The sequence below is a fragment of the Zeugodacus cucurbitae genome, chromosome 2 (assembly GCF_028554725.1).
Source record: "Zeugodacus cucurbitae isolate PBARC_wt_2022May chromosome 2, idZeuCucr1.2, whole genome shotgun sequence".
NCBI lineage: Eukaryota > Metazoa > Arthropoda > Insecta > Diptera > Tephritidae > Zeugodacus > Zeugodacus cucurbitae.
In genome coordinates, this window is record NC_071667.1 from 76663205 (window position 1) to 76674947 (window position 11743).

Sequence of the window (11743 nt, forward strand, 5' to 3'; positions counted from 1 at the left end):
TTGTGGAAAATTAATTTATTTTAATTGTTAAAGTATATTGTCTCGATATATGTATGTATATAAGTCCATAAAGCAAGGTAAACTCGTGAAAACCACCGGCAAACTTCACAAAAATGTTTATTCAATACATTTTCTTCAATTTTATGAGAATTCTGCAAGGAACTACGACCTCGAATTATGAAGTGATATATAAGCTTTTCTTTATTGATAACGCGAGTTTTAATTAGCAGAAATGAGAGGTTCGGAAATCATAGAAATGTTGCTTCATGTCAATTCTCCACTCTTAAAATCGATAACATCGTCCTTCTTAAGAGCAAAAACTATTACGGAACTACTCAATATAGTTTGGACGATGATTTGAGTATGAAGCCAAGGTTCATCCAGTTTATTTTAATTTTTGGACACCTATGACTTTTTCCTGCAACAAAATATAAAATATTCTATGGGTGAATGGACCATATATAGACTCAGGTCTTAAAAAATCAATTAAAGAACTAAGTGATTTCTCGTCTGAAGATTACTAAGTAAGGAGTTGATGTAAAAGTGGACGGTTCCATAATATATGCATATGTTTCACAACTGACATTAATTTCATTGCAATTACTTTCCCGATTTCGCCTAGTTCTACTAGAACTAGTTGGGAAAACTGAAATTGTTTTTGAAATGGTTTGTATAGGATTAGAGTAACAACAATCTTTTGAAATATATGAAAGCACGAATTATTTCCTTTCGTTCCATTGTTGGGCTTGGGTTTATTTTACTCATTAGTAATGCCATTACGTCTTCAAAATAAAATAGAAAAAATAATTTTTTCCACAACCTTGACTTTAAAAATATTATCTTCCACAGTATTATTGTTTTTATTTGGAACAGCTTAAGGATTTTAAGCTTTTGACCGAACTTTGAACCGAATGCAAATTATGCTTTTATATGAACAGCTTTGTGCGCTTAACATTTCGACCATTTGCGTATCCTATAAGGATTTACCGTAATTAAAGGATATCGTTTATTTATTTATTATGTTATGGAATGTACGATTATATCGTATGAGTGCTATAAACCTATACATCCGTTTAAGGCAAATATCGTAAGTAACAGAAAAGCATTATAATAAGCTACATTCTTAACTATGCCTAAAAGCTTTTAAATTTTTTCATTTATTTATGTTTATCAAAAGCTCTTTCAAGTTTGTGACCAACCCTTGAGTAGAGTAAGCTAACGAACGTTTTGTTGAGTTATTCGAATAATATTTCGGACGGATGTGTAAAATTCGTTAGAAACTTTTTGTATAACTAGAACAAGTTCCACAATTAACCTTCAGGACCGGCTCTCAAATAGGGTACATCACGGGAGATTCTATATTCATTTAAGGCAGTAGTCTGCTTTACAGGCTTCAAAAATCGATTTTTTTCTTCCAAAACTATCCAAGAATATGACTTTAAAATTCCAGAGGTCAATTCGACATATTTTCGAAGATAGAGCAGATTTAGTAGCCGAGCGTCGAACAAGTGCGAATGCTCAGGCAGACCTTTAAAGCGCGTTTTCTCAAGTTTTCATTTTTACAAGTGTTAGAAAACGGTGCCGGCGATATCAAAAAGAATATATGTCCGATCGAAAACCAAAGTGATCTAGCTTCAGTATTAAATTATCTTCTATTTGAACTAAAAAAGTTGGACAAAAGTATTATTTAACTACTTGTTTTGCAACTTAAAGTCATTTTTTTTCTTAAAAAAGTGATTTTTTTTTTGAAACTTCGAAAAAATTTGGAATTTTATAACTTCTTCGGTATTTTTTTACTTCATAAAGAAAAGAAACTTATAAAAATTAAAAAAAAAATTGGTTCGACTGTTTCAGATGCATCGCACCACCTCCATCACCGGCACCGATTTACAAGTGCAGACTCCAGACGCTCCAGAAAAATACTTACAACTTTGAAAACATTTCAATATTTTTTAATAATAAATATTGTTTTCAAGCCTTAAATATAGTACACTATCGTCTTAAAATTCCGTTTACAGCAATCATTTCCTTCCCTTTCAAAAAAAATTGCTAAAAACGCTGTTTAAGGCCGAAAAGCCTTAAAAACGCAAAATCAAATTCAATTGTAATAGATGGATGCGGACATCCAGTACTGTTTCAGACAAGTGCAATATCCGAAGGTCTAAGAACAACTCGTAGCTTAGATTCAATCAGCTGTCTCATAGTAAGAAACATAATCATCACTGCCCACTGCATAGAATCGGAGTTGACGATAGATCTAAGTACATTTAATATCATTTATATTTTCCCCTTTTCTTATATGAATTTAGTTTACCAAAAAATACATAATTTAGGTAAGTGATGTAGAAATCATCGGATAATTTTTTTCTGTGATAAAGTTATCATATACCGATTGGCATATTGATTATTTGATAACCGACAATAAAATAATGAATGAAAGCAACTTTTTCGAATTGTAATTTTTGTTATCATTTGTTATCTTACGATTTGGTCTAGCGAAGCACGCCTGGGAACTTGCTTGAATTGACATATTTCCATTTTTTGGAGCTTGACTGAATTTAATTCACACATGTACATTTTAGGTCTTGAATAGGGTTCTGCAGCTTCTGTCTGGATTGCCATTCAATGGAAAGGGTTATTCGGATGGAATAAACGGCTAATTATTGAATAAACTACGAGTTAAAAGTCCTGAATAGTTTACATATATTAAACATACAATTGCCAACCTCCTCTTTTTAAACTACGCCTAATATCAATGAGCTTCTCGGCATCTAAGGAAGGTGGCGAAAAAACCTCTTCTTGTTATCTGTATTGTATTGAGGTAGTAAATTTTCAAAACTTTACATGTGTACGTGCCATATAAGTTTATACATATAATTGTAGATATGTGTGTGGTTATCATCTCGGCAATCTTTGAGTATTAAGTAAGTAAGTAATCATAAAATGCTGCTACATTTGCACTTATGTACATATGTATGTACAAATGAAATAATGGCAATTTAAATATTGTAAAACTGTATACACATAGACCGTAATTCATTGAGGTAAACAGAAAAAACCCTGTAATTCTATAAAATTTGAGCAAAAAAGAGAATTTTTTCTATTATAGTTGGTAAGCTGTGCTTGGAGACTCTAAGTAGTTTTGATGAGAAAAGAAAATATTTTTTAGTAAAAATTTAAAGCATATTCTTTTGTGACTGTGTTTTAACTAGTCCAAATCGAATATGAAGTGAACCAGTACGGCAATTGTATACAGTTGAACTTCACTAACTCGAATCACTATAATTCACAAAAAACCTTTGGGTTAGATAGATTTTGAAATATGGAAGGTAATTTGTATGCAATTTTACTTCTATTGCCAATTCAATTCGAAATTCAGCGCAGAATCACTCTTGCCAACAGGTGCTACTTTGGACTGAGTAGGCAATTGAAATGTAAAGTCCTCTCACGACGAACCAAAATCAAACTCTACAAGTCGCTTATCATTCCCGTCCTGCTTTATGGTGCAGATGCTTGCACGATGTCAACATCAGATGAGACGACACTAGGAGTTTTCAAGAGGAAAATTTTGCGCAAGATATACGGACCTCAGAACATTGGCAACGGCGAATACCGCAGACGATGGAACGATGAGCTGTACGAGTTATACGACGGCATTGACATAGTTCAGCGAATAAAAAGACAGCGGCTACGCTGGCTAGGTCATGTTGTACGAATGGACGAAAACACTTCAGCCCTGAAAGTGTTCGATGCAGTACCCACGGGAGGAAGCCGAGAAAGGGGAAGGCCTCCACTCCGTTGTAGGGACCAGGTGGAGAGCGACCTGGTTACATTTGGGATCTCCAACTCGCGCCGAACTGCGAAGGAGAGAGAGAAGTGGCGCGCTATCATCGATTCGGCTATAACCGGCTAAACGGTTCAACGCCAATCACATACATACATAAACACATCAATTATCTTCAGATCTAAAATGTATACGAATAGGTAATAAAGAAACTCAAAAAACGGTAAATTATGGGTTGTAATGTGTTATGTGTTGTTCCTTAGTTATTTTATTATAAATCATTGCTAGTTCAAAACAATTATAATATTTTAAACACCTAGTAGTGGGAGTGGTTACAAGCAGGCTAGTACTGCCCTACATAATGTTTACTCCAGACTAGTCACCAGCTAATCTTATTTAATATGGGGTTCGCACCTACAAACCTGCCTACAATCATACCCATGGACATGTGCAAGTTGTCACTGTCTCTCATATTTACCGAAGCGCTTGTAGATTCAGTTCGCTTTTGACACTCCAATTGGCTGGTAGTGTGTAAGAATCTGCTTCTTGAGTACAACAAACCACACGTAATTGCATTCAATTGCATTTTAAAATAATTATCTGAATTATCTTTATAAATAAAAAAACATTTTTGGCAGCTAAAAACATTAATCTTAAATAAAGTGTTATGAAGTGTGTGTGCCGTAAAAGGAGTATATAAGTGCTTAGTGAAATATAATTTGTAAACACAGAATAATCCGTAAAGAAACACGTACACGTTGAAATGTCGCAAAATAATTCAGTTGTTCATACTATGGCAGCAAATGGAAATTCGTCAACAATGCCAGTTGAGCGGGAGTCACCGCTAATATTTTTCGTGAATGGTAAAAAGGTGCGTAGATTCATAATTGTAATCAAATTTAAAACTAGAAACGACTAGTGGACAGGTCAGTGGATATATATTATGTGTGTATGTATATCGTGAGAATTGTAGAGCAAAGAGTAAGCAATGAGCTCGCCATGTGTTCGAAACTATGCCATAAACAAGAGAGAACTTAGAAAACCTGTTGTTGACCAAGGTATTGCTCTCCGAATGTGCAAATATCTTTATCAATAGCTTTGCTAGTGATAATATTAGCCATATTGCTCTTCTACTGAGAACAAGCATGACCTGTTTTAGCTACTGAGGCCGGCAATAAAAATAAACACGTAAGCTGCGCATAATTATTCAATAAAAATTTAGAAGGTAATTATTTAAACTCTAAGAAAAGTAGTTTTTGGCTATAACTTTGAAGCTATATGAATGAAAGCTGATTTATTTTAAATCTACATCGGTTGTATGGGAGCCTCATTTTAGAGTTGTAGTCGTGATAATTTCGTGAAAAGTATTGAATATTGAAACAAGTTCTTATAAAAAAATTTATTTTTTTTTTTAGCTAGCGCTAGAACCAAATCTACTCACTATTATACTAACGCTAAAAATTATAGCGCTCATGTTGCTATCGTTGAACTAGCTGAATTTATGCAGTGGTTGTTGTATTTATGTTGACACACCCTCTAATAAAACGTCGCTAATTGGCTTAGTGACTATTGAACTGAAGAATTTTGGTTTTTACAATCTTCGAAAACGCAAGGCATGTTGATATGATAAGAGTTGGCGTGTGGTATATGTGATAGAGAATATTTATGGGTCTTTTTAACAGCAAATAATATTACGATGGATTTAAATATAGTCAAAAGTCGGTCTGCAAGTATATAAATTATCGACATCTATAACACTTCTTTCAACATAAATCAATAATAATAGTATTATCAACTAAGCTGAAAACTTTATGAGCGTGAATTATGAATGCAATTGAATACACTTAGCTTATAATATTTGCTAATATTATGGAATTATTGCAAAAATCATAAGTAAATAAATATTTATTACGCTTGTGATAAGCATGATTTAATGACTGACTTGATATGCTGGAGCAAAATATACTATATACATACATACGTACAAAGATACTATATATTATCTATATTTACGTATGTACGCAAATGATCCCCTGTTGCGCTGATAAGCTTTCGACCTGAAATTCATCGACCTACAATCGCAAATAATAATAATTATGTTCGCATAAATATATACATATATTCCTATGTGCAATCCCTGCAGAAAATTATTTAAGCGCTGACTTTCTTTCAAATTTGTTGTTACTCCAGAAAATTCTGAATGATAATTTTGTTAGGCATAGAAAAACGACATACACATTCCAATACTTTTTGAATACATAAAATTTGATTTTTCAAACTCATTATTGTCTTAAATATACACATATAATATAGAATTACTGAAGTTCTTGAAGAAAAATATTAAAAAGTCTGAAAAGTCAAGCCCTCGAGGAAAATGTATATTCTCATTGATAGCATAACTCCTGGTAGGATCTGTATTGAAAATAAAAAATACGTTTTTGGTTAAAAATGAGAATTGGAGTTTTTTAAGAAAAAAAATTCAAATTCTGTAAATTTTATTTCAAAGACCTGTTTAAAATTTCATCAAGATCGGTTGAGTAGTTCTCGAGAAATCTTGGCAACCGAAAAAATGACTCTAACTTACTCGGATAGACTGGACAATATTCTAGAGATTACGATGTAGAATTTAAAAATATAAAAAATCAAATATTGAAATCGATTCCCCCATATAACCCCTTAATACCTTTGCTGTTTTTGAGTTTATTAAATAGCGGTGACAATGGATCAAATGTCTTTTAACGATATTATTTCTCAGTGAGTGACTAATCGAGATTTTCTCACAGGGTTGCATATGAGTTTTCCACCAAGCACCTTGAATGTACATATATATTATATATGAATATCAAAGTTTTTATTTTGTAAACAATGTAAACAACTGAATGGTTCTTGAAGCTTCAATAACTGTTATCAACGCTTGACGAGGAAACAAAATTGCAAAAATAAGCTCTAGTTTCGAATACTAGAAGTTGGGTATTAAGTACCTTTTTTATATATAAAATATGGGTTCTGAAGAAAATAAAAAAAAATCATGGGAAAAAACATTGAAATGTTATCGAACCTAGTCCATTTCTATAAAAATCACTCAATAAGTGCTTGAGAGATGGTCCACAGACAGTTTGAGAGCAAAATATATTAGATCGTGACATCAAGAACGAAAGAAAATAAAGATTTCGTGACAAAATCGTTCAATATAGAACAATGACTTTTTCAGATTCTTCAGGCCAAGGCTCTTTACTACTTATATTAAACATCAACATTTATCACTAATTTTTCAAACCATGGCATCATAAAAACTTAAAACAATAAACTTCTCTTATTTAGGTCGTCGATCCGACACCAGATCCAGAATGCACCTTACTCACATATCTGCGCGATAAACTGCGTTTATGTGGCACGAAATTGGGATGTGGCGAAGGTGGTTGCGGCGCTTGTACGGTTATGCTGTCGCGTGTTGATCGCGCCACCAACAGTATCAAACACTTGGCCGTGAACGCCTGCCTGATGCCCGTATGCGCCATGCATGGTTGCGCAGTAACCACCATAGAGGGAATCGGTAGCACACGCACACGCCTTCACCCGGTACAGGAGCGTCTGGCCAAAGCGCATGGCAGTCAGTGTGGCTTCTGTACACCCGGCATAGTTATGTCCATGTACGCACTGCTGCGTAGCATGCCCCAGCCATCGATGAAAGATTTGGAAGTGGCTTTTCAGGGCAACCTCTGCCGTTGTACGGGTTATCGTCCTATTTTGGAAGGATACAAGACTTTCACGAAGGAATTTAGCTGTGCCATGGGTGATAAGTGTTGCAAATTGAATGGTAATAAGAGACCAAATGGCGAAAATGAAGATGATAAGTTATTTGAGAAGAGCGAATTTTTACCATTCGATCCCAGTCAGGAACCCATATTTCCACCAGAACTGCATTTAAATTCGCAATACGATGCGGAAAATCTTTTGTTCAAAGGACCGCGGTCGACATGGTATCGCCCCGTGGAACTTTTAGACTTGCTGAAACTGAAAGCGGAGAACCCGCATGGCAAAATCATTGTCGGCAACACAGAAGTTGGTGTTGAAATGAAATTTAAGCAGTTTCTATACACCGTACACATTAACCCCATAAAAGTACCGGAATTAAATGAGATACGTGAATTAGATGATAGCATTCTATTTGGTTCTGCCGTCACCTTAATGGACATTGATGAATACCTACGCGAACGCATCGAGAAATTGCCGGAGCACGAGACACGTTTCTTCCGCTGCGCCGTAAAAATGTTGCACTACTTTGCGGGCAAACAGATTCGAAATGTGGCATCTCTCGGTGGCAACATCATGACTGGAAGTCCGATATCCGATATGAATCCAATTTTGACTGCGGCCTGTGCTAAGCTTAAGGTGTGCAGCTTAGTTGATGGGGAAGTACAAACACGAGATGTCCATATGGGCCCAAGCTTCTTTACTGGATATCGCAAGAATACAATACTACCACATGAAGTCTTGGTGGGCATATACTTTCCGAAGAGCACAAAAGATCAACACTTCGTTGCATTTAAGCAAGCACGCCGTAGAGATGATGACATTGCCATCGTGAATGCAGTATTAAATGTGACCTTCGAACCGAATACCAATATAATCAAACATATTTATATGGCATTCGGCGGTATGGCACCCATAACGATCATGGCGCCAAAAACATCACAAATCATGGCGAAACAGAAATGGAATCTCGTATTAGTTGAGCGTGTGACTGAAAGCCTCTGCGCCGAACTGCCATTGGCGCCATCTGCACCAGGTGGTATGATCGCCTATCGTCGTTCATTGGTAGTCAGTTTATTCTTCAAGGCATATTTAGCCATCAGTCAAGAATTAATTAAAGCCGGTATCATCGAAGATGATGCAATACCAGAGAGAGAATTGAGTGGTGCTGAGACCTTCCATACACCGATTTTGAAGAGTGCGCAGCTCTTTGAGCGCGTATGTGCCGAACAACCAATATGTGATCCCATCGGTAGACCAAAGGTACACGCTTCCGCACTGAAACAGGCCACGGGTGAAGCAATTTACTGCGATGACATACCACGCCATGAGAATGAATTGTATCTCGCGCTTGTACTTAGCACCAAAGCACATGCAAAGCTTCTATCGATTGATGCCAGCGAAGCGCTAAAACAGCCGGGTGTACATGCATTCTTCTCCAGCAAAGATTTGAGTGACTATGAAAATAAAGTTGGTACCGTGTTTCATGATGAAGAAGTCTTCGCTTCGGAGACAGTTTATTGTCAGGGGCAGGTGATTGGTGCCATCGTTGCGGAGAGCCAAGTTTTGGCGCAACGTGCGGCGCGTCTCGTGCATATCAAGTACGAAGAACTTAGCCCGGTTATTGTAACAATTGAACAGGCCATCGCACATAAATCTTATTTTCCCGATTATCCGACATATATTGAGAAGGGTGATGTGACAAAAGCATTTGCGGAAGCTGACCACGTGTATGAGGGTAGCTGTCGCATGGGTGGTCAAGAACACTTCTACTTGGAGACGCACGCTTGTGTGGCTACGCCGAGAGATAGTGATGAAATTGAACTGTTTTGCTCAACCCAAAATCCCACCGAGATACAAAAACTGGTGGCGCATGTATTATCTGCGCCAATGCACAAGGTCGTATGTCGTTCTAAACGCTTGGGTGGCGGATTTGGTGGCAAAGAGTCGCGTTCGATTATCCTGTCACTACCAGTTGCATTGGCCAGTTATCGCCTGAGAAGGCCGGTGCGCTGTATGCTTGATCGAGATGAAGATATGATGACAACCGGCACCAGACATCCTTTTCTCTTCAAATACAAAATTGGTTTTACCAAGGAAGGTCTAATAACGGCATGTGACATTGAATGTTATACGAACGCCGGCTGCTCAATGGATCTTTCATTTTCCGTAAGTGTTCTCTATATGCAAATCTTAATTAATTTTTAATAGTATTTCATTTTGTGTAGGTGCTTGATCGTGCTATGAATCATTTCGAGAACTGTTATCGCATACCGAATGTCAAAGTTGGTGGTTGGGTTTGCAAAACGAATTTACCATCGAATACAGCGTTCAGAGGATTTGGTGGTCCGCAGGGCATGTTTGCAGCGGAGCATATTGTGCGCGATGTGGCGCGCATAGTTGGCAAAGATTACTTGGACATCATGCAGTTGAATTTCTATAAGACTGGTGATTACACACACTATAATCAAAAGTTGGAAAACTTCCCCATTGAAAAGTAAGCATTCCAGTCGCTACCATATACAGAGAATTATTAAAACTAATTCCCCACTTTTCGCAAAGATGTTTCAGCGATTGCTTAGATCAGTCGAAATTCTACGAGAAGCGTGCTGAGATTGAAGAATTCAATAAATGCCATCGCTGGCGCAAGCGCGGCATCTCACTTGTGCCCACCAAATATGGCATTGCATTTGGTGCCATGCATCTCAATCAAGCCGGCGCCCTGGTGAATATCTATGGCGACGGCTCGGTATTGCTTTCGCATGGTGGCGTCGAGATCGGTCAAGGTCTACACACCAAAATGATACAGTGTTGCGCGCGTGCCTTGGGCATACCAACGGAGTTGATACATATTGCCGAAACGGCAACCGATAAGGTACCGAATACATCACCCACAGCAGCTAGTGTCGGTTCAGACTTGAATGGCATGGCAGTATTGGATGCTTGTGAGAAGATAAATCAGCGCCTGAAACCTATCAAGGAAGCCAATCCGAAAGATACTTGGCAAGAGTGGATCAGCAAAGCATATTTTGCCCGTGTAGGGCTCTCGGCAAGCGGTTTCTACAAAATGCCTGATGTTGGTGACGATCCAAAGACAAATCCAAATGCGCGTTGTTATAATTATTATACCAATGGTGTGGGGGTGTCCGTGGTTGAAATTGATTGCTTAACAGGTGATCATCAAGTCTTGAGCACAGACATCGTAATGGATTTAGGCTCAAGCTTGAATCCAGCTATCGATATTGGACAAATCGAAGGCGCATTCATGCAAGGTTATGGTTTATTTGTGTTGGAAGAACTCATTTATTCACCACAAGGTGCGCTTTATTCACGCGGACCAGGCATGTATAAACTACCAGGCTTTGCCGACATACCGGGCGAGTTTAATGTGAGCCTTTTGACTGGCGCACCTAACCCTAGAGCTGTTTTTTCTTCAAAGGTAATAACTATTAAATTATTGCTGCTCTGTAGTACTTCTTAAAAAAATTGTATATTTATTTTTTATGTAGGCGGTTGGTGAGCCACCGTTATTCATTGGTAGCACCACATTTTTCGCCATTAAGGAAGCCATCGCTGCGGCACGTGCTGAACGTCAGCTGAGCGCCAATTTCGTACTGCACGCTCCAGCGACAGCGGCACGCATACGAATGGCATGCCAAGACGAGTTCACAGAATTGGTATAATTAAAATGACAATTTCCTGTCAGTTAGCGTTATTAAATGTATTTTTTTATTTTTTTTTTAGATTGATCAACCATCCCCTGACACATATACGCCATGGAATGTTGTGCCCTAAACGTGGAATCATTTGATTTTGTTTAAAAGTTTAATTATTTATACAAAAAAAGTTTAATTACTATACACGGACTTACAGACATGCATTTGAGTATCAGTAAATAGATATGTTGGATATGTAATTTGAGTTGAACATTATAAAATGGTGCTATTTTACATAAAGATGTAAACAACAACAAATATATATGTATATGTAAATTTTACTAACTTGTCATTTTGAAAATGATTTAATTTTTTTATAATATTGTGCACAACAATAAAGTTAGTCAATAATAAATGAAAAAGGTCATAGACTATATTGATAAATTTATTTTGGAACTGCATCATATTTACAAAGTGTCGAAGTTCTGAACTCAGAACGTAACTTTTGTTGTTATTATTATTGTAAAAATATAAGATGAACATACCTGAA

At 36.8% G+C, this 11743-nt stretch overlaps 1 protein-coding gene across 1 annotated transcript; it reads left to right on the top strand.

The window, feature by feature from the left end:
- Positions 1 to 4264: 4264 nt before the first annotated feature.
- Positions 4265 to 11743, top strand: LOC105211312 (xanthine dehydrogenase). Its single transcript, XM_011182662.3, has 6 exons — positions 4265 to 4655; positions 7106 to 9706; positions 9766 to 10034; positions 10100 to 10976; positions 11047 to 11214; positions 11282 to 11743. The coding sequence occupies exons 1-6, from the start codon at positions 4548 to 4550 to the stop codon at positions 11330 to 11332; spliced, it is 4074 nt and encodes a 1357-aa protein (XP_011180964.1). The 5' UTR covers positions 4265 to 4547; the 3' UTR covers positions 11333 to 11743.

Excerpts from the sequence above, each read along its gene's own strand:
- LOC105211312 (XM_011182662.3), top strand. The coding sequence starts at position 4,548 with ATGTCGCAAAATAATTCAGTTGTTCATACTATGGCAGCAAATGGAAAT. Across the intron at positions 4,656-7,105 it reads TTTTCGTGAATGGTAAAAAG|GTCGTCGATCCGACACCAGA; the intron begins GTGCGTAGATTC and ends TCTCTTATTTAG. Across the intron at positions 10,035-10,099 it reads GAAAACTTCCCCATTGAAAA|ATGTTTCAGCGATTGCTTAG; the intron begins GTAAGCATTCCA and ends CTTTTCGCAAAG.